This window comes from Siniperca chuatsi, linkage group LG24 (genome assembly GCF_020085105.1).
Source record: "Siniperca chuatsi isolate FFG_IHB_CAS linkage group LG24, ASM2008510v1, whole genome shotgun sequence".
NCBI classification, from domain to species: domain Eukaryota; kingdom Metazoa; phylum Chordata; class Actinopteri; order Centrarchiformes; family Sinipercidae; genus Siniperca; species Siniperca chuatsi.
The window spans coordinates 5,939,403-5,962,003 of NC_058065.1; the positions used below are offsets into that span (position 1 = coordinate 5,939,403).

The 22,601-nt window shown below is 39.6% G+C and overlaps 2 protein-coding genes and 2 long non-coding RNA genes across 23 annotated transcripts in view; 2 read left to right on the top strand and 2 right to left on the bottom strand.

Moving 5' to 3' along the window:
- The first annotated feature begins 71 nt into the window (after positions 1-71).
- LOC122872415 (oxysterol-binding protein-related protein 11-like) lies at positions 72-13,589 on the top strand. The gene is made up of 13 exons (XM_044188627.1): positions 72-571; positions 906-974; positions 1,178-1,353; positions 1,749-1,828; positions 2,554-2,742; positions 4,216-4,414; positions 5,320-5,465; positions 5,753-5,893; positions 7,512-7,971; positions 8,776-8,962; positions 9,145-9,327; positions 9,516-9,669; positions 10,276-13,589. The coding sequence occupies exons 1-13, from the start codon at positions 456-458 to the stop codon at positions 10,330-10,332; spliced, it is 2,157 nt and encodes a 718-aa protein (XP_044044562.1). The 5' UTR covers positions 72-455; the 3' UTR covers positions 10,333-13,589.
- Positions 13,590-14,258: 669 nt separating this feature from the next.
- On the bottom strand, positions 14,259-16,125 carry LOC122872099. 2 transcript variants are annotated; one of them, XR_006377018.1, is made up of 3 exons: positions 16,062-16,125; positions 14,734-14,815; positions 14,259-14,597 (listed from the first exon to the last, which is right to left on the bottom strand). It is a non-coding gene; the product is annotated as an uncharacterized LOC122872099 (long non-coding RNA). The 2 variants fall into 2 exon arrangements; XR_006377017.1 differs by lacking the exon at positions 16,062-16,125 and adding an exon at positions 15,247-15,368.
- On the top strand, positions 15,450-20,528 carry LOC122872097. The gene is made up of 3 exons (XR_006377015.1): positions 15,450-15,615; positions 17,521-17,607; positions 20,309-20,528. It is a non-coding gene; the product is annotated as an uncharacterized LOC122872097 (long non-coding RNA).
- LOC122872095 (protein unc-80 homolog) overlaps positions 19,713-22,601 on the bottom strand; it is a 48,786-nt gene continuing 45,897 nt past the window's right edge. For all 19 annotated transcript variants that reach the window (XM_044187814.1, XM_044187813.1, XM_044187817.1 and 16 more), the window contains one exon: positions 19,713-22,400. In XM_044187814.1, coding sequence (XP_044043749.1) covers positions 21,951-22,400 — 450 coding nt within the window. In that variant the 3' untranslated portion in view covers positions 19,713-21,950. The remainder of the gene's footprint in view (positions 22,401-22,601) is intronic.

The following is a 22,601-nucleotide window of genomic DNA, read 5'->3' on the forward strand; positions in this document are numbered from 1 at the left end:
TACCCTCTGTAAATATATATTTCTTTTTGTCTTTTGTCGGGAGAAGGAGGTTTGGTGGATGTATCTGGCAATTTTATTTATTTATTTTATTTTACTTTTCTATTATGAATCGAATACGGAAGCCTGCGCTCGTGAGCTAGTCACATGACTGTCTTCCTGCCAAAGCAGTAAATATCAGGCGAGCTAGCAGGCACAATCTATCTGGCTACTCCCTCCATCAGCAGAATAGACAATGTTTTATCATCCATTATTTAATTTAATTTAAGCCGTTAACAGTCCAGCGTCTGTTGGGTGTGTGGTGCGTTTTGATAAGCGATGAACCGACAGCTTCACTTTGTATTATAAGGGAGGCTCGTCCACTTAATCAAATCTGTGGTGATTTAGCTAGCTTCACAGGTTAGCTTAACGCTAGCAAGCTGAGTTAGCGTCTAAAGGAGGTTTCGTTGCTAGTGACTATGCAAGGGGAAACCACGGCTATACGAATCACGGAAAACGAAGGCAAGCTGGATGTATTTCCTCAAAACAAGACCACAAGCTCGGGGAGAGCAAGTGCCAAAAGCTGGCAGTATAGGTGGGTGGCTGTTTGTCCTGCTAACGCTCATGCATTTAAGCTAGTTTACTGATTTAAGGCGTATTATTTTTACCTAGCCAATGAGTCACCAGCAGCATAATTGTGATATAAACATGTTTTTGTAATAATTGACCAATTTACTCTTAGGTTCAAATCTGCTTTCTAATCAGACAGGTAACAGTTTAATCATACTGCCCTTAAGCAAGTCTGTCACTAGGCAATGCTCTATGATTGATTTGTGCATGCACCTTTGTGTGTTTATGGTTGTGTACTCAGTCCAAGTATGTTTACAAGTGTTCTTTGTCTCCTTTTGCTTTTTAACCTCTCATACCAGTGACCACATGGAGAATATTGATGGCTACTTGATGAAATACACCAACCTTGTAACAGGGTGGCAATACAGGTGAGTTTTTATACCTGTGTTTAGTATAATGCCAACCTAAAATGTATGGTGTCCTAGTCAAGGGTAAGAACAAGGACTCTTATCAGAATTCACCAGCCACTTTCAGCCAAGTTCATTATTGTAATCCAGTATAATCCAATCCAAGTAATGCCATGGTGGTTTGAAGGGGAGACAGACATTGTCATGGTGGCTGTTGCTTTCAGGTTCTTTGTCTTAAACAATGAAGCGGGCTTGCTGGAGTACTTCGTCAATGAGCAGTCGCGGCCCCAGAAGCCCCGAGGCATGCTCCCCCTAGCAGGGGCCGTCATCTCACCCAGCGACGAGGACTCGCATACTTTCACTGTCAACGCCATCAGCGGGGAGCAGTACAAGCTCAGGGGTGGGTACCTAAATACACACAGAGACTTCTTTAAATTTATGTTTAACAGTCGTGTGTCTACAGTAAGTTAATTTAGGTCTTATGTTCATCCCTCGGACCACAGCGCATCACGTTAGCTTGTTGTTTCAGCACTTTACAGTAAGTTTGTGTGCTCCTCTCGAAGCTTTCACTCCCAGGAACCGAGATTTTCACCTTATGGTAGCTTGTAAGCTTCATTTTTACCTCTAGGCCTACTGTCATCACCATCCATCAGGTTCATTCAATATTGATCTGGATGTTTTCCATTATCTGCTGTCGGTGAGGCAGAAGCACACAGGAATCAATGCTGAGTTAGATCATCCTAGAGTAACTTGTCTTACTTGTTTTTCTTTTGTGTGTGTGTGTGTCTCTCTCAGCCACCGATGCCAAAGAGAGGCAGCACTGGGTGAGCAGACTGCAGATCTGCACACAGCACCACACAGAGGCCATGGGGAAGGTAAGATGGTGTGCTTGACGTGCATATGAGCACATATTGATAGAGGTACACATTGATTTTTTTTATTTTTTTTTTTCCAAGGATCACTCACACCTCACTCATGTTCTTGCACACAAATATGCAAAGATCTTATATACATAATTGTGATTTAAATCAAACGAATGTGACTCCACCACAGAGCGGATGTGAGCTGGACAGTCTTCAGTTTTCTTTCCTCATGTGCCAAAGGAGCAATCGAACAAAGCCAGCGGCAGGGAAAACATCTGTAGAGCTGTGAAATATTAATGTTTATGTAAAAAACTATCAGGTTTTACCCTGTGTGTAAGCACAGTAATCACTAGTATTGATCTAGATATTGCTCTACAGACTACTATGCTGCTGACATTCTATTTTAATGATCTTGAGATACATGAGAGCTAAAATCACAGAACTCCCCATTTTAGCAGTGGTTGGAAATAGTCGGGCGATAAGTAGGACATTTTATTTGAAAATGACAAGATGGTTCTTATGGTAGAGCTATGCATTGTAACTGTAACTGAAAGCAAACTGAAATTTGCTTGACTGCAATTTATACCTTGTGTAAATGGAATGAAATCGATCTTAATTGCCCATGAAAACATGTTAAGCCTCCTTTCTTGTAGTAATAACCAGTCACCTAGGGAAATTGACCTTAGACATAAACTTGGTGAATTATATTCGAACAGCTAACATTTTGCCTTACACAGAGTAATCCCCCACCCAAGTCCCGGAGTTACTCTATGGCGTCTCAAGGCAGCGGAAGCTCACCCATGTCCCTGCGCCGGCCCAGCCAAAACCCCAACACCTTATTCAGCTGGTCGCAGGTCAACAAGGGCTCGTCACTCTACTCCAGCAAGAGGTCCCTGCTGCCAGACCACCTGCTGGACGCCAGAGAGGTACAGCAAGCCAGAGACACGCTGCTAGCATGTTAGGCTGACTCACAAATGTGTTGTTGACAGGAACATGTATTTTGCCCAGATTCTATTCCTGCAGTTACACTTATTAACATATAATAGACATGTCAGCATCAGCGATCGACTAAGGTGCTATGTGCTAGTAAGCTAAAATGGCTAATAGTTTTATATGTATTGTTTTTAAAATAATAGTGAAAGATGTTGGTCTCAGTGATCTTGATATTTAAGATGAAAACACCTCATTTGAACACTAGAGTGCAGGGGACAAGATGAACACGAGCAAACATTTAATTAAGGACTTTATGTCAAGTTTTTAGTCAGCTGTTTGGCAGAAATGTGGGTTACAAGTGAAATCAAGAAAATCTGCATCTGATCCAATCAAAATGCTGTTAGATTTTGATCTGTCACTAAGAAGTTTGATGCATCTGTTACGCAACCAAACTGTAGCCAGAAACATCTTCAATATCCCACCATGGTGGATGTCTAAAAGTCCACTTCCAACCCGTCCGCAAGGAGCACAAGAACCATAAGGTGTGGTGGGAGGGGTGCCAGTTTTTTCATCAATGATAAACTCTACAGGACACATAATTGGCTGCTGTTGTAGATTATGAATTCCACAAAAATAACGTAAAATGATCCATAGATATTAAAGTAATCATCATCATGTGTGGAGAAAAGTTAGATGAGCAGGAAAAAAATAAGACTGGCTCTCCACTCCCAACACTATGTTTCATTAATGTTTAAACTTTAGGGCAATGTGACAATGAAATGTAGATCTCTTAGAAGTACGAGCAGCAGTATGTTCCTACAAGACGCGCTGGGTAAATGGGAAATATTTAAGACTTAATTTATAGTAGGGCTTTTGTTGGTTTATATTTGTGAAGTTGTGAACTCTCGTCTTCCCTTTGACCCATTTGGGTGATGCAGATCCACAAGAGGGTGCTGTTGTCTTTCCCTTAACATAAGCAGACTACAGAAGCACAGTTTGGATCAATCATGCATTTTGTTTTCTGTGGATTTTTAATCAGAACATGGCAGTTAGTTCAAGAGATTTGATTTTTAAAAAATGTATTTTAAAAAATTGAGATGAGCTATGAATAAAGACCCCTATCTTAGCTTACAATGTGAGAAGTGCTGATACAAAAGTAATGTGAAGTTTTGTTTTTGTAATGCTGCCCCTATCTGTCAGATGTTTCTATTACAGTTCCCCAAATTTTTTAGTTTTTAATAGGCTGGAAAAGGAATTGGCAGGCAGGCATGTTTTTAATGTTTATGTTATTGACTCAAAGCATGGATGTTGTACATACATAAAAAAGGAAGCCAGGTCAAAATATATCAATTAATTTAAACAAAATCAACAACAGTACCTGCACAGATAAAGTTCATGACAGTCCAAAGAGACATGGCAATCTCTTTGTCACAAATAACCAAACCGTCCTCATGATCACCCTCCAGATGATGAGCCAGGCCCAGGGCCAGCACAGAGACCTGATCCAGAGCATCGAGGGCCTGCCTGCAGCCCCTGGCCTGTCCCCTCTAGACCAGGATCTGCTGATGCTCAAGGCCACTTCCATGGCCACCATGAACTGCCTCAACGAGTGCCTGCACATCCTGCACCTGCAGCAGGTGGCCAGGCAGAGAGGCTCCCTGGGAGGTCAGTGGAGGGGGGTTGGTGTGTATATTATTTGTCTGAATATGGTGATTGTTGTTTTCTGCCTTTTCCAGGTTTGTTTGTATACTTGCAAGTTATTCTAACATATCTGTGAAAGTGAACAAGTAAATGTATGCCTAGCTACTTGCAGTCCTTAAAACAAATCATAGACTGGGTGCAGGCCTGCATGTGCAAGACTAACAGTTTGCGTTGGCTGGACAGTGGAATTATTTTGCATTATTGATAGGGAACCGTACCTATTCTTACCACCTGTCTCGAAGGTAATTAGATCTCAGATGGTTAAAATATCCATCTGCAACACTTTGAGGACAGAATGCAGTTCTGAATCAGCTTCATATTGAAAAACAAACAATACAGTTTTCGAGAGAACCCAAAGTGAAGTGTCTAACTTGCTGATATCTCCACCCTTTCTATTCAGGATGATTTGAAATGGGAAAACGTCTAGCTAATGTCCCACTTATTCACAGCAGATCTCATTACTCAATGTATATTTCATTAAGACAGACTCATCGCAGCAGCCAATCAGATTAAGTTGTCTGACGACGCACAAGGTGAATTTGAATGAGCTCTACCCACCTCTAAACATACATTACAAAATGCCCATGAGAGGGCTTAGCCAATCAGAGGACAGGGATGTTTCCTCGTCGGAGGGGTTGGGTTACACTCTTTTGGTCTAAGCCAGCTGTCTAAGGAATAGCCATCTGTCCAGTCAGCAGCCAGGTGGTTGTGGGTTGTTGTTTGGCGAATGGTAGGCCAGGTGTAGGGCTACCTGTCTGTCTGTCTGTGTGTGTGTGCAGCTGTGAGTGTCAGGGTGATTTGAGAGGGAGGGGGGGTTAGTACCATGAGCACCTCTGAACCCGCCGCTGTGCACTCCCCGTCCATGGCAGGACCCACCATCGAGTGGTTGGAGCCCAAGCTGCCAGACATCCTGAAGAACGGCAGCAGCTCCCTGGGCAGCTTCACGACAGGAGAGGGCCCGCTGGAGGGGAGCCGTCTGGAGCTCAGCAGCCCCGAGTCCTGCAGCTTCTCTGGGGTAAGACCAAGGGACTGACACCCATTCTCCCCCAGGAAGCAGCTAAGATCTATTCTGGAAAAAGTCGTACCAACCCGTTGGTTATCAGGAAGTTGATTTGACTTTATTTATGCTTTCACATCCAGCCATAAACCATTGAATTTATATTTTTTGCTTTTTTTTAAAAAAATTGGTTGAGCAGTTATGCAGTCTCCCACAACAAAAACAATTACTTACTTTTGACCTCTGCAGAGTCATTCACGCAGGTTGTTGAATAAATCACATTCCCCTCCCCTTCACTCTCTCAGGAACAGGAAGACATAGATGCGGAGGATGAGGCGGAGGACTGCTTCACAGACAAAGAGGAGGACCTGGGTGCTGTGGAGGAGGAGCGGAGCGTCATCCTACACCTGCTGTCCCAGCTGAAGCTGGGCATGGACCTCACACGGGTAGGTCAAGTTCCATGTACTACCAAGCAAAACAACCCCCACCACCACCATCAACTCTTCCCACACTTTGTCTTTCTTAATAAGGTTTTCTGTGTCATTACCAGATTATGAGGATTATGTAGGTCATTTCAGATTAATAGTCCCACAGTGAGAGGCATGAAAGGTCTATCCAGGTGTTGGTGTTTAGATTAGCTGTTTAGAGCATATACTATACTGTATGCTGTGATATATAACCCTGAGGCATAAGGATTTAATCCAGTTTGTAACACGTGTAGTTTCAAGCACACTATGAAACACTAAGGGGTCACTAGGATTGTTGGATTGTAGGATTTCCTCATTTGTGACTTCCTACTGCATATTTTCTTGGTCCTACCTCATGTTTACCTATTTGTCACTGTCCACTGAAAACCTTGTGTCTCCAAATTTGGTGTTTCCTAATTTTAATAGTGTTCCTTTATGGGTGGAAAAATGCATTGTTTCATTGTTGAAATCTCAGGAGAAGTTGATGTTTTAGAGATGCGTGGTTTTCACAGGACAGTGGCAGTATGTTATATGTTGTTATATTCCCTTTGTAATGTTCTCCATTGTCCTTGCAGCATTTTCTTTGTATTTTCTTCATTATTTAATATATTTTATCAACTGATTGGTGGTAAAGGTTGAACGTAAAGCTTTTAATTTGTTTTTAAAATCAATTTAAATAATTTTACTCATATTACACATATGACGGGTTCCTGTGAAATCCCAGGAAGGTTGAAGATTAATCAAAACTCACTATATTGGATCAGGTGAATCAATATCAATTGAATATAGTTAGTCACCTCGCTCATATTGGTGTGATGTACTTTGACTTGATTTCAAAATCAAAATCTATAGTAATAATTACTGTACAAAGACGGTAAAGTTCAAGTAGTATTAAGTTGAGTGAAGTGCAATGAATGAGCAGTGCTGTCACACGTGAAGATGTGCATCGTTTGTTGAAAAGGGTATCTAGATCAATGCATATCTGTATACTGATATTTGTCATGGTGAAGAATGATCTATTACTGTAGAGTGGTATGGTGTAGGTGACAGCCACTATATCGAAAGTCAACCAAAGTCAGTCTTAAAATTAAAGCTTTAAAAAGCATATAACTTGTCTGAATGGAAAATGTTTGCAGTGACCCTGAATAAATGATCTTATCTTAAATCAGGAGGCATTGTCAGGTCTGTTGATTTGTAATGACCTTACAGGCTGAAGTAAGCACTTCTTGCTTTGTAATTACTACTCCTGGACACACATACACTTAAAAACACTAAGAGTCAAGTCCTGGATAGACATGCTATCTCACCGTGTCAGTTTGTTCTTGTATTTGGATAGCCTCCTCTTGGGTTTCTGATTTATCGCAGTTATCTGGTGGATCCATTGGCTTGCCTCAGATGGAGATCTAGTAGACAGCGTGACCCCGGGGGTCATGTCCAGTGTACGTCACACGGTCACTTGCTCGATTTACTCAGACAAATAATGTGATAATGCAACAAATAAAAAAGAAAAAGGCCTTGGAACATGGCTGTCTTAGTTAAGTCATTGTCCTGCATCCTGTGTCGTTCCAACTAAAAAATTATTCGATTCTCCTCCTAGGTGGTCCTTCCCACCTTCATCCTAGAGAAGCGCTCTCTGCTGGAGATGTACGCCGACTTCATGTCACACCCGGACCTCTTTGTGGCCATCACCGACGGCAGCAGTGCGGAGGACCGCATGGTCCGTTTTGTTGAGTACTACCTCACCTCCTTCCATGAGGGCCGCAAGGGCGCCATCGCCAAGAAGCCCTACAACCCCATCATTGGCGAAACCTTCCACTGTTCCTGGAAGGTACCCAAGAGACCAGAGGCCTCCAAGGAGCCCTCGCAGGGAAGTCCGGACCTGGCCGCCTCCCAGGACCCCTACCAAGTGCGCTTTGTGGCGGAGCAGGTGTCCCACCACCCCCCTGTGTCTGGCTTCTACGCTGAATGCCAGGAGAGGCGGATGTGTGTGAACACGCATGTGTGGACAAAGAGCAAGTTCATGGGAATGTCCATTGGAGTATCCATGATAGGAGAAGGTAAGCTTTTGTATTGGTAGGTTGTGCAATCATGTAAGATACATCAGAAAGGCTTTCGAATTGATAGAAATTTCTCAAGTTGCCTGAGAGGAAAGAGATCAAATCATTTGACTTTCAAGCCAACTTAAAGGGGCACGGTGCCCCCCCTCCTCTCAGCTCCATCCTAGCTAAAGGTGCATCACGTTTTCTTGTAAACAAATATTATAGTAACATTTAGCACTTCTCGCTAAGACGCATTGTGTGCATCCTTGAGGTCTAACAAAGCCAATTTGGTTTTAAGATTTTAAATCATCCGTGTCTACTAGCTTGCAGTCTTCTTCATCACTGCCTTTGCTGGCGCATTGCTACACGTTTTTGCGTGTTACCATCACCAGCTGGAATAGCGTGAAACTGGCGTCAAGAATGTGTATTGCGTCCTCATGTGTTTCCACTCGTAAAAACAGAAAAACCCTACCTTTAACTAGCTAGGGGTGGTTGAAGGGGTGACCTTTTTATTGGTCTGAGTTTTGATTAATTTCCTTTCATGGTAAAGTAATGAGAAATTCTGACATTAATCTAATTTTTTACTGAACTTCTTATAACCAAAAAGGGCAATATATTTTTAGAATTTTAAATGAATATTGAAAGTTTCCTACTCCAAGTAATTTATGACCTCAATAGCCTGAATCACCAACACGGCTGAAGTATCCTTCCAGATAGGACTCAGGCACAGCACTAATGAACTAATTAATTAAGGCAGAAAATCCAACAGAACGGTCTGGTAAAGAAGTAATTATAAATTAAAATGATTTTTTATTTTTCCAGGTTGTCTGTCTTTGCTGGAGCACGATGAAGAATACACTTTCACGCTGCCTTGTGCATATGCACGCTCCATCCTCACTGTTCCCTGGGTGGAACTGGGTGGCAAAGTCAACATCAGCTGCGCTAAGTCAGGCTACTCTGCAATCATCACTTTCCAGACTAAACCATTCTATGGTGGCAAATTACACAAGTGAGTTCCTCCCGGGGTACAAGTTGACGTTTAATGTTATTGTTGCTCTGTTCGGCATCCTGGACCTTTTGAGGTGGTTAATATCTCTGTAGTAACAGCTACATCTCTGATATGTGGAGATAAAAATAATAGGTAATTAAATGGAGTCCTTGTATTCATTTCATTGTCCTTCCTAAATGTAGGGTGACAGCGGAGGTGAAGCACAACACCACCAATGCGGTGGTATGTCGTGTGCAGGGCGAGTGGAACGGTGTTTTGGAGTTCAGCTACACCAGCGGAGAGACAAGGGTGGTCGACGTCACCAAGCTGCCTGTTACGAAGAAGAGCGTTCGGCCGATTGAGAAGCAGGGACCAACTGAATCCAGGTCAGAAAAGTGGCAGGCGATTGTTCATTAGACAGACTTTTAGTAATATGAGATCATATATTTTAACGGCAGGAAGGAGTAACTTTATAGAACCTTATAGAACAAGAAGCTAATTAGTTGCCTGCTTCTATAACGTCTTACTTCGATTTCTGTGTGAGGAGTTGCTTATTTATTTCACTGCATTTCAGGCGCCTGTGGCAGCATGTGACAGAGTCCTTGCGGGAGAAGGATATCGAAAAAGCCACGGAGCACAAGAGGCTTCTCGAGGAGAGGCAGAGGACAGAGGAGAGGCACCGCGCAGAGACCGAAACCACTTGGAGGACCAGATACTTCGACAGAGAGGTGAGTGAGTTGACTGCAACTCAATTATAATTTTGGTGCTCCTTGAGTTATTTTACCATCATGAAGGTTTGTTGACACAGCAAACAGCATTTTTACATTTATTACAGCTTTCTTGCAAAGAAAATTGTCAGGTTGGGCTACATTCCTAACAGGTACCTGCAGCAGAAGACAGTAATGAGGAAGCACATTCAGGTCAAACAAAGGAGCTTACCTGTGAAAAGTCATCTGTGCTGACGCTAAATAAATTTTAAATCACCTTGAGCATTAATTCTGTCTCCTGCTGGAGCTTCTCCATTTCAGAGTGTTCTCACCTTGCACTAAGCTATTTTAAATGTTCCAAGAATCTGGGTCATTTTAGATGATGGAGTTTTCTGTGATTATTGATATATTTGTTCAGTAGTTTGTAGTTTTTAACTCTTAATTGGTGTCTAAGTTGCTAAAAAGTGCAAAGGGTTCTGTTTCTTTTCACAGTTTTGGTTTTGTACAACATAACATCAAATGATGTGGCTATTTAATTGGATTAAACAAGTATGCTGCAGAAAATGAATTGTAAGACCTTAGTCACAAATAATAATATTTTGACTCTAGTCTCTTCTTCTCCTCCAGGGCGAAGGCTGGGTCTATCACAAACCACTTTGGAAAAACTCTACTTTCAAATCCTAGTTTCTTCAGTCTGTATCTTGGATGTTGATATTGTAGATTCAGGTGTGTGTGTGTGTGTGTGTGTGTGTGTGTGTGTGTGTGTGTGTGTGTGTGTGTGTCTGTGTGAGCACACACATGGTTATGAAATGACAGCATGACCTGCACTGACGTATAGGTGAATGCAACATTGGGGAGAAGGACAGAGACAGCATGACTGAAGGGGTTCTCGAATCTCGCTCATGACGTTCATGAAGCCTCCAAGTACAAGCTTTTGTACTGCTGATCAGTTTTTTTTATAATCCAATGTCAATGAAAACATATTCTTGTACAGGTAATGGTACTCTATTTACACAGCCTTAAGATAGTCTGATGATGCTCTAAGTTTGGGTTTTGCTGATCAACCTGGATATGGTTCGCTTCTTCTTTTTTTAAGCTGTGGTATCACACTAAGGTGAAGTTACTTTTGAGGAGTTTCTTCCTAAAATAAGATATCCAACATAACGAAAACCGAAATAATTGAAATACTGCCTGATAAATGTAATGCTGTAAAACTGTTGTAAATTGGATTTAGTGTACTGGAATGTAAAGTTGCTGTACATGATCTTCATCTATGTTAAAGCGCCTGAAAACTTTGCTTCAAATCAAAGTACTTCTCTATAACATTAAACATTCATGACTAAATAGGCAACAATGAAAGTTTAAAAAAAAAAAAAAAACATTTTTAGGTACTAGCTTTTGAGAGTTTAACAGTCAAAAACTAAGGTAATCTGCTTCATCTGGACTGTATGCATGTGGTTTCATCAGATTTTATTGACCATAACCAAACAACCCACCAACTGTCATCAGATTCTGAATCAAATGTTTCTTAATCCTGATTGATGCACGAAAGAATGTGACATCACCTTTTAATAATTAAGTCAGGCCTACTTCAAACCTGCGAGGAGAGCACAAAGAAAAGACAAAAACCGAAATCTCAAGTGTAAAGCAAGAAAATTGTTCTAACTTTGGCGGAATTTTTCATGTTGATTGAGAATATAAGTTTTCACGGCCTTTAAACCCAAAAACAGTTGACAATAAACACATAATACAGAAGCTATTTCCACTGTCATTGAGTACATTTACATGCACACAATATTCTGATCTAGGAGTAGCTAATCATCTTAGGGCAATACTGTGATTATAACATTCACATGGTAAAGATAAATTAATTTGTAGTAATTTGTCTGTAGGGATCCAAATCTTTGAGGAGTTACATTAAAAATAGGAGCAGTGAAAAAAAATGTTTGAATTTGAAGGGTTAAAAAAGACAGATGAACAAGGCCAATGTCACTTCCATATCTATGTGAAGCTTAGCTTAGCATAAAGATTGGAAACGCCCGGCCTGGCTCTGTCTGAAAGTAACAAAATTAGCTCACTAATTAAAATGTTATTTCTCATTTGTTTAATCCGTGCAGAATCCAAATTGTAAAAACGACATGTTGTGGTTTTACAGGGAGTTTATGTGCCGAACTATTTCTTGGTCGGGAGCAGTGACTTCCTGGGGTCTCGTCATTACCGTGAGGTTGCTGCTTCTGGCCAAGAAATAGTCCGGCACTTTCCCCGTTTCCAGTCTTTGTGCTAAGCTAAGCTAACTGCCTGCTGGCTGTAGCTTCATATTGAAGGGACAGATATGAAAGTGGAATCAATATTCTCATCTAACTCTCAGTAAGAAATTGAATAAGCGTAATTCTCAAATCGACTTATTCGTTTAAAGGGGCACCCCAGCAATTTAGTAATGCACTATGATAAAGTTGGTGAACTTGTGAGAGACAAAAATGGTAAAAATCGAAATAGACATAACGATATCCTTACTTTCAGTTCCTAGTGTGGGTTAAGCTGCAACAAACACTGGAGCCTACAATTCCCATAATGCAGTGCTGTAGCATTTTTCATTTCAAACACCACACTCCCAGTTTGTAACGCAGGCTTTGTTATAAATTTGCAGTCTCCGAGCCCAAGAGGAGATAACTCATCCATATGACATCTTCAGGGTTATTGTTTCAGATTTGACGAAGCTTCACCGGTTTAGTAGTCCTCCCTGAGACAAATACACTGATCTCTGGTGGAATGACCCTTTAACCAGGTAACACTTACATTGATTATGACTTGATGTGTTCACACTAAAATTTCAACAGTGAAAGTATTGCCTTAATTTGGTTAATATCAGGTAAATTGTGTGCATTTAGATTACTTAATGAGATGAAGTCATGCAGTTTCTCGAAATTTTCATTTATCTAATTGTTTGATGCTATATTGAAATTAACTAAGTCACACTGCTGGAATGGTATGTCGTAGACTAGCTGACAGTTTTAAATAATCAAATGACTGCAATTGATTGAGGCATGGGAATGCATCTAAAGATTTCTACACCACCATTCATGTGTTATTTTTAGTTCTGTGGTTTTGCAGTGGATGGGAAAAATTCCTACATGCATGATAGCAAAGTCTCTCTGTTCACATTGATTTCAGCACGTATACTACTCCTGTGCATTACTTAAATTTATAAATGTCTGTTGAAAAAGCTTTTAACCAAATTAGCTTGTTTTGTAATGCAAATAAATGAATTTTCTTTGAATGTGTTTATCCCCTATCTTTCGCTTTTATTGCTCTTATTTTTTAGAGCCACTTTTTGTATAGCGATGTTAACATTTCTTGTTCCATCAGTTTTTGGGTTGTCCCCCCCCCCCCCCCCGGAAGTAATTCCAATCTACTATACTGTGTTACCTTATTTTGTGCCCCCCCCCCCTCAAACTACATTTTAGCCTCACATTCTCAAAGCATTATCAGGTATCAGGTAGGACACAGTTCCTATTTTCTACAGAAAGAGGCAATCCACCCTGCCATTGCTAAACTACTCCCTCCCTCCACATCTTGGTGCCTTATGCAAACTCTTTCTGTGTGTGTCTTCCAGATAAGGAGCACAGCATTTTCATTCATATTTACCTGACCAATGCAATGACGTATGTATTATTTGTGTGTGCGTGTTTTCTTTTTAAGAATCAGTGCTTGATGTTGAGAGAAGTCGACTAAGCACTTTTATTCTAGGTTTTGACATTTTCTTGGTTTTGAATTCTACTGGTTGTCTTGCTGACCTATGAAATGCACTGACACTGAAGGAAACCTGATGTTATAGAACAATGGACTTGTGTGATAATAATCAAATACATTGCGTATCAGTTGTATACTATGTTAAAAGTTTTGTTCTCTTTGACATCATTAAAAATATTTAATGAAAAGTACATGAAAAAGGTTGTGAATCTGTGGATGCTTTTACGAAACTTACACCAACACAAGGCTACTAAACTGCAGTGCTACAAAGTTGGCTTTACCCCGAAACAACATTCTGCTAGCGTTTTGATAAAACCCTGAAACCAGTAACAGGAAGTCACAGGAGACAGCAAGACCAATGAAGCGACTGTGATGAATGTTTACAATACTAAACAATGCTAAACTTTGTTAGAAAATGATTTTTCTTAGTGTGTTTTATGTGAAATTTTAAGTCAAAATTTTGATTGCATAGCTTCAAGTCACATTATTTAAAAAACAAACTGCTGTATACATTTTCAAGGGTAAAGGGTATTAATAGGACGACCATCTTAATTCAATAACCCAAAAATGGCCACGTTTTCTCAATGATGCAAGAATTGTGACTGTTTGTCGAACCCTCTGTAAAACCTCTCATTTGAGAAGGAGGCAATGATCCAAACTTATAGCCATCAGTCGTCCAAAGGCCTCAAAGGAGGCGGCAATTGTAATGGGAACTGCTGTAATTAAATTAAATCCCATTATAGAGACACTAACTTATACAATCAGATAAATAACGACAATTATCTCTTGCATAACCAAAATCTGGTAAAGATATATAGCAATTATTTTATGTAAATGATTTGCTTCCCAAATAATAATGCCCAATAACCAATGATGACAAGCCTGTCTCTGTAACCCAAATATTATATCAACAAAGACATGTGAAAAAAAAACTTAACATTTTGTATCCAGCATTGGGTCAGAGGCAAATTTATCATTTTCATCAGTCTCATTACTATCGCCCTCTCTGGGGCCATCAGCTGGTGTTGGTGCTTCCTGGGATTTCACCTTGAACACGTCCCACCTCTCAGGAAGGATCCTCTTGTTAAACAGGAGTGAGGCCACATATGAAAACATCAGAATGGAGACCAGAGCAGACAGCATGCAAATGGTCTTGATAGGAGAGCGCTGAATGTAAACACCATCCTCTAAAATGCAACCTGGGAAATGCAGGATCACAGGGAGGCCTCACAAAAAGTATCAGAAAATCAGAAAAGACCCATAGATTGAAAGACACAAAGAACTGAGCACTGAGAAATCAGAAGCCTTCTTTAACAATCACTGTGTAAAACTCACCAAGCTAAAAAGCACCAGTGATATCTGGATGACATCTGCGACTCTGCAACACCACTGATAAATGCACCTCCAACCCAAGTAGCTGCAGGAAATATACAAACACATAGATGCAATAATTAAAGGAAACCACAGACCTAAGATATCAAAGTATTATGTACTGTTGTTAAGAACATAAGAAATTGTCAGAAAATTAATATAATATGCATCCTGGTTTGGGTATTTAAGTTCACCAAAACTTCTTTGAGAGTAAAAGAGCCTAATAGATGCATTAAAATAAATTTCAGTGTAGTTCTTACTATATAACGAATATGAGAAAAACAGATAGAAACTCACCTGTCATTTTTTAATGGTAAAATAATAATAATAATTGAATAGTAAAATAACCAGTAAAATAATAGTTTTCATACTGATTTTCCAGATAAAAAGGATACACATACTTTAAGTCACATTTTCTGAACAACGTATATGAAATGCAGATTTGTTTTTAACATCAGTAGCCTGTATACCACTCACCTTAAAAAAATATACAAAATACTGTAAACCTTCAAAAATATCATTTTCTTCAGGATTGAAGACATTTTAGGGAAATGTCGTTTTACAAAGACATGTAACAACAAATATATATTTATTTTTTTATTTAGTTTAAACTGATTTTTGATGATGGGACCCTAGCGTGACCCCACAATGGAAGAAACCCGGAGACCTCCTTCGCAGGCTGCTCACATCGCCTTGGCGCGATGCGTCTGCGGCAGCTCGTTGCAACTTGAGCGGATAATTTGCTTGTCCCGGCTCCTTATGAATCTACTTCGACGCACAGAGGCGAGAAAAAACATTAGAGAGACAACAACACGAAGAACAGGAGTTTTTTTTGTGACTTGTGAGGTAAGTCAGAGGCAAAAAGGCCTCGCAAACACAGGGTTACTACGTCTGTTGCTAGCTAGCTTACATGCTAACGTCTGTACAAACGGCCCAGCGGAGAAAGAGGCGAAAGTTAGACATTATTGTGAGAAGAAACATGGCGTTTTATGTCGCTTTTGTTACAGTTTTCCTACTGTTATTGCCAGAGAAAATCAGAGCTACCTGTGAGTGAGCACTTGGCACAAGCAACAAGGGAACAGGCTCTCAAATGAACATTTAAATGAAGCTGCTTGCAGTTTTGGCTAATGTGTCCAGCCTCAATTAATCGCTAATTGTCGGCACTTGTTTCCCTTGCTGTGTGATAATGTACTGTATAGTCTTCATGCATGATTATGTTGATATAAATGCACTGAACCATATCTTATAGTCCCAAGTCTCCAAGCACACATCACAACAGCAGTCTTATTAACCTTTCTGGGCCTCACTATTTCTCTCTGACTCCAGTGGTGGAAGAAGTCTTCAAATCCTTTTAATTAAGTAAAAGTCCAAATACCACTCTGTGAAAATAATCCACTACAAGTAAAAGTCTTGCTTTCAAAACCTTACCTAAGTGAAAGTATGTAAGTATTATCAACAAAATGTACTTAAAGTATCAAAAGTACTCATTCTGCAGTAAAATGGTCCCTTTTCACTGGACAGGAAGGGTATGAAAAATTGTCATCTTTAAAGTAACTAGTAACTAAAGCTGTCTCACAAATGTAGTGGAGTAAAAAGTACAATATTTGCCCCTGAAATATAGTGGAGTAAAAGTATGAGTTGCATAAAATAGAGTACATGAACCTTGAATCAGTACTTAAGTACAGTACTTGAGTAAATGTACTTAGTTACACTCCACCACTGAACAAGACACTAGTTAAAATACAACTAGCCACCAGAGGGCGTCTTTTCCACAATGCCAATGCCAAGGAGTTTGCAAAAAACAACCAAGCAAAAACTCAGAACAGAGACACATCCACTACTCTCCAATAAAATCTTCTACCACTCGTGGGACAACATATTTCGTGACTGATTATTTATTGATTAATGGCAAATTGATTTAATTGTGCCACCACTGTATCTGGCAGGAACATAGTTCACAGCACAGCTGGAAATAAGTGGTGTGTGTCTTTATTCTAGAGGCAATTCATAGGCCACAACTATTGTCAGCATCTCTGTTATTTAAAAAAACAACAACTTTTTTTTATTTTTAAATGTGATACAATTGGCCACATAGTCTGGCTATTATTCCTATACTTGTAGGCAGATTGCAGAAATCCAAATAGGTAATGTAGTGTTTCCTAAAAACACACTTTCATACAAGTTTAATTGTATTAAAAATTTCAACAGTCACCATTAATGTCAAAATTATTTCTAAGAGTTACTGAAGTTGGAGTTGTGTTTTTTCCTAAGATGATTACTTGATTATCCAGAAACATTAGTTACATTTTAATGGCTTTTTTCTGTCTGTAATATAGCTTTTCCTTCTTTGATTGTAGATTGAAGACACAGAGTAACTAATCTTTGAGCGTTTGTTGCTGTGGCTGGAATTTAAGATTTTAATTTGAAGCCCAAATGATTGTTTTATTTTCTCCATAAGAAAAAAAAAAGTCAATTTTTAAACAGAAACATAAGTTGTTCTTTAACGATGGTAAAACAGGTTGAAAAACTTGCCTCTGGAGGCTTCATTTGAAAAATTAACAGGAAATTAAATGAGAGATCCTGCGTATCTTTGTCATTTTATTCATGAACATTATGCAATTCTCCACTTTCCAGTGTTAATGTTAACTATAAATATAACTATAAATTTTAGTTTCAAGTTTATCATTGTATGATTTTTACTTTAACTGTCAGTTGTGCATGTTAAGACTTTTATTTGTCACATACTTGCAGATATGCAGCCTCAATGGATGACATGAAAGAAGAGGAACTTTGTACAGACCAGCTGAGAGAACATCTTCTCTGTGCCGAAGCTCTGAGGTAGAATCTTTTTTCTCAGTATTAGCAGATGATGTGTTTAATGTTGAAGGAACTGAATTGAATGTTGAAAGCAGAGAGAGAAGTAGAGTTGCCACAGAGTTGCTTAGGTTCCTTTGATTCCAGCCTAGAAAAACAATTGGGGCAAGTTAATTTTAAAGGATCAGATCATCCAAAGTCACAAAAACGCTTCTCTTTGCCTGAAAACATTTCCAACGAAAACTCTCCAATGTAAAGTTTATACATTATCTGGAGAGACTCTGTTTAGAAGTGTTGAAGTAGGGAAAGGATTTTGTGGCAGAGTAGGGAATTGAACTGCCACCACTGATGTCTAACCCCTAGGCTATTCAAACACCATCCCACCCCAATCACCAGAAATGTACTTAACTGTGGTAGACTTGGTAGAAGTACAAAATGTTATTGTTTTTTTTGTTTTTTTAAATAAAAGCACCTGTGGCGTCAACATTTAAAAATGTTAAATTATATCTTTTATACTAAACAAAAAATTTCATAGTCTTACAGTGTCAAAGTTACCCTTTTAAAGGGATGTACTGTCAAATCTACCAGGGTGGCCACAATCATGTCAATTCCACGTCAACAGGGGTCTGCCAGGTCTACCACAGTTAAGTAAATTTTGGTGACTGGGGTGGGATGGTGGTTAGACAGCCTGGGGGTTAGACCTAAAGGTTTGGGTTTGTAGCCACAAGGTTGGTAGTTCAATCCCCTGCTCTGCCTTGTAATTATTTCCCTGCTTCAGTGTCCTACTCTCAGAACATTTATACATGAAACATGAAGTTGTGATTTAAGTTTTAAAAAAAATGTTGGAAAGTATAATATAATAGATGCAGAGCAGCTTATTGGCTACTTTCTTTAGGAACTAACTTTGTGGCATTTGTTAGTTTGGACGTGCGAAATCTTAACCAATCATGGTTTTAATTGGTTGATTATCATCCAGGTAACTGGCTGCAGGTGAATCTTACACTTATTAGATTGGACATACGCACTGAACCAGAGCGATCTCTCTGAATGAAGTTAGACTTGTTTGTCGTTCTACTAGAGTTGTTAATAAGATGTCTGCTTTCAAAACTCTCTGTCAGACTCAAGGTTTGAACCCAGAACCTGGAAGTCTTGGATCCAATGCATAACTGACTGAACTAATGACTCGGACTGGTTGTGCTGTTTCCCTCAAGGCTTTTCAATCCTGACATGTTGGCTTTTAAAACGTAATAGTCGTGTTAGGCTTAAACCTATAACCTTGCAGTTTCAGGTCAAATGTGCACCTTCTTGAGCCACCAGTGCTGACTGAACAAACATCTTTCACACACCATTTCAATATTGATAGATTGATTTGAAAATGTATAAACTAAGTGAGGCTTGAACCCTCAACCTTACAGTATGGCGTAAGCAGTTTAACTGTTGGAGCTATTGGTCTTCGGAGAGAATAATGAGAGGATTTCAGCCTTGATGTTGATTTGGGATTACACAGGTCTAAACCAACAAATGCAGTAAGTTAGTTCCTGAAAAAAGTAGCCAGTTGCAAAACTTTCCAACATAAAAAACCCAACTTGATTTCAACTTCATGTTTCATGTATAATGTTCTGAGAGTAGGATTAATACCAAATGTGTTTAATAAATGTGACATGAAGAGCGCAGGCACAACATATGAATTAATCCTGATACACTGACAGATGAGCAGGAGGGGATAAACAAGTTGTAATACTTTGATTCAAACATGTTGTGCCTGTACTCTTCATGTCACATTTATTTCAAATAAATTAGGTCACTGAGAAGCGTTGAAGTAGGGAAGGAATTATGTGGCAGAGAAGGGGATTGAACTATCAACCCTGATGTCTAACTGCCTTCCCACCCCAGTCACCCAAAATTTACTTACTGTAACTGTGGTAGACCTGGCAGATCCCTGTTGACGTGGAATTGACATGGTTGGCCAGCCTAGGGGTTAGACTTCACTAATACTAGTTCATCTCTGAGCTATATAGAGGCTCTCCTTGTGAACCACTGCAACAAACATGGAAAATAATTTTCAGAGCTTAACTTACAGACTAGAACTTGATGTTTTTGCTACAATTAGAAATGGACAGAAGCTGAAAAACATTGCAAACAATATCCATTTATTTAGATATTCCAGAAATGTTCTGATATACTGTAGTTTAACTTTGCACAGACATTACATTTAAAGGGAACTCAGATTCAACAGTTCAGTGCCCCCTGACTAAAACATCTTTGAACACTTTAAAACCTTGAATATGGCATTGATGTATAAGTATTGTGTGTGTTTTATGGATTTAAGATAGATATGGTTTGTATTGTGAAAAATGATTGAGTTGACATGGATTCAGACAACAGGACAAATATGCATTACAGAAACACTGTCATACATTTTGGGTCTTAAATTAGGTAGAAACAGGGGATTGTGTGTTTTTATAAGAATACAATTTAAATATGTTAATTGATTTGTTGACAAAAATAGTCAAAAGAAATAATGTTATACAACGCTGACATAGTTGAGAAGCAGCCAATAACAAAACACTCACAGTGCATTGGTGTGTATTATGGCACATATCGAACCTGTATTATGTGATTTAACATCATTATTATTGTTGATGAAAAGGGGAAAGCAGGGTAAAATTAGCACATTTTGGAGGTATGAGGTCATATAAACAGACATGTTTATTTCTCTGTTAAGGCATGGAATGAGTAACGAGGTAACAGCTATCTACTGCATCGCTTCATCACAGTTGCAATAAAAGAAGTCTGTGAGCGGAAGACAACAAAACAACATGACCAGCACTGCAACATCAGGTGAGTCTTTTGTAAATGTTACATGTTTTTCAGAATGTAGATTTTAGAAACACAGGATAAAGACAGTCTTTGGTCACAAATAAAATATTCTGCTGAGACACAGAGCAGCACAACACACTGTAGAATTTGCTGTTTAAATCCTTGTTTTCTTAATAGGGTGAGACAACTTTCATTAACAGCAAATATTTTCTTTAGGGGGGAAAAAAACACAAAGATAATACAACTTATTTTAATCCAGCTATTCAGTATATTTTGATCATTTACAGACCATAGCTGTGCTTTGCTGCTTGTCTACTATAAATATTGACATTAATATAATAAATTAATGTATATGCAATTTAAAAGGTAACTTAAGCACTGCTACTATGAGTTTAGCTGTTTTTCCTTCATCATGATTGGATTTAAAAATCTATAAAATCAATTTAATTTTAGCTTTTTGGCATGGCTATCTCACCAGCAAGCTTTCACTTGATAGTTTCTAGATTATTAAACCAAAGTGCAGTTACTCAGGGTTTTTGAAGACTGACACAAAACTGACATTCAGATTAAAATACCCCTTTTAAAAACAGTTCCTGACATACACTGAGTAGCACTGGGTTAAAGTGAACTTCTGTCCTTTAATGCTTAATTTCAAATTTACTGAACTTGTTCCGTGGACATTTTTACAGTACAATTAACATACTGAAAAACTCAATTGTCTAATATAAAATCTAATTTCTTGCTCCTGCTCACATACAATGTTTAATATAGATATACTGTATATCTGATTTATATACTGCTTCATTTAACCCATAGCTTTAGAATGGCTCTCAATATACCTCCTTTACAACATTTCCAAACCTTTGTACAAGTTATAGCATCTCTTTTTTTAAATTTATATAGATCTCCTAAATATAGACATCTTTAACATTTAAAATAGACAGTATTAGAAGCATTAATTAGTTAAATATCAATCCTTTAACCATCTCTTATGTTTAACAATTGAGTATTCACCAGCATCATTAATACTTTGTATAACATTAAATATAATTAAAAAATAAATCTTTGCTCTCGGGGTAGAATAGACCAGCACGGGTCGACACCAATAAGGTAGATTGCTGCTGAAGTATACATTCAACCTCAGGGTATGGAGCCATAAGGATTTTCATGTTGATATTCATCACTAAAAAGATACAATAAGAGACCTACAGAGAGAGGAACGACGGGGAATAGATTGAGGAGAAAGAAGTTTAGTTTCAGGGCAAGACTGATGGGAAAACAGAAATGGCTTTCAGGATTCTGGGCTACAGATGGAATAAAAATCAAGTCGGTGGGTTCTAGACACACTTGAGGAGGCAGGGGGTTAGTGTGGAAAACAGAAAAATCCACACTTCTCCTGCCTGTACATTCTCTTCCTTTCAAATTATGTACTTTTAGATTGTCATTCAATCAATGTACACTCTTTGTGCTGCACAGCCTCTTATCTGTACCCTGCAGGTATCTGTATGGCATTTGGCTTGGGCTACAGATAGAAAAATACAATCCTCTCAGACATGGGACTCGTCCAGGTCCAGGTCGACGGGGGAGAGGGGCAGGGGCAACCGCCGGGGCGAGGGATGGGACAGCAGCGGGGTGAGGAGGGGGTTCTCTGTGCCGTCATCCTCGCTGAGCTGCAGCAGGGTGTCGCTGCGAGGCAGGAGCGCCGTTGTGTCCTCGTCCCCAGGGCTTTCTCTGATCCTGGGCGGCCCCGGTGGTGGGGGAGGCAGGAGAGGAGTTGGCGGCAGCGGTGGTGGCAGTGGGGGGCCCGGGGCCGGCGCTGAGCCCAGCACCGGAAGCGGTGGAGGGAGAGGAGAGGAGGTACGGGACAAGGGGAGAGGGGAGCAGGTTCGGGATGGGGGTGTTGGGGTGGAGGGGCGAGAGATGGAAGGGGGAGGGGAGAGGCTGCTTCGGAGGCCCCACTGCTCTCTCTTCTCCTTGCTGCTTATGGCTGGAGGAACCTGGAGGAGAATACACATTGTTCCTGTAAGATGAGATACAGCCTCCACAGTTCATAGAAATTATTTTATTTTCTTTCCGCCTTCTAGTGGTGTCTAGTCACACAGTGTTTTGGTTTTATTTGTCCGAATGTTGAGAAATGCATCTCTGCCACCAGCCCGATAAAATGACTAGTCCCTATTTAAACAGGAACTATTTCTTTG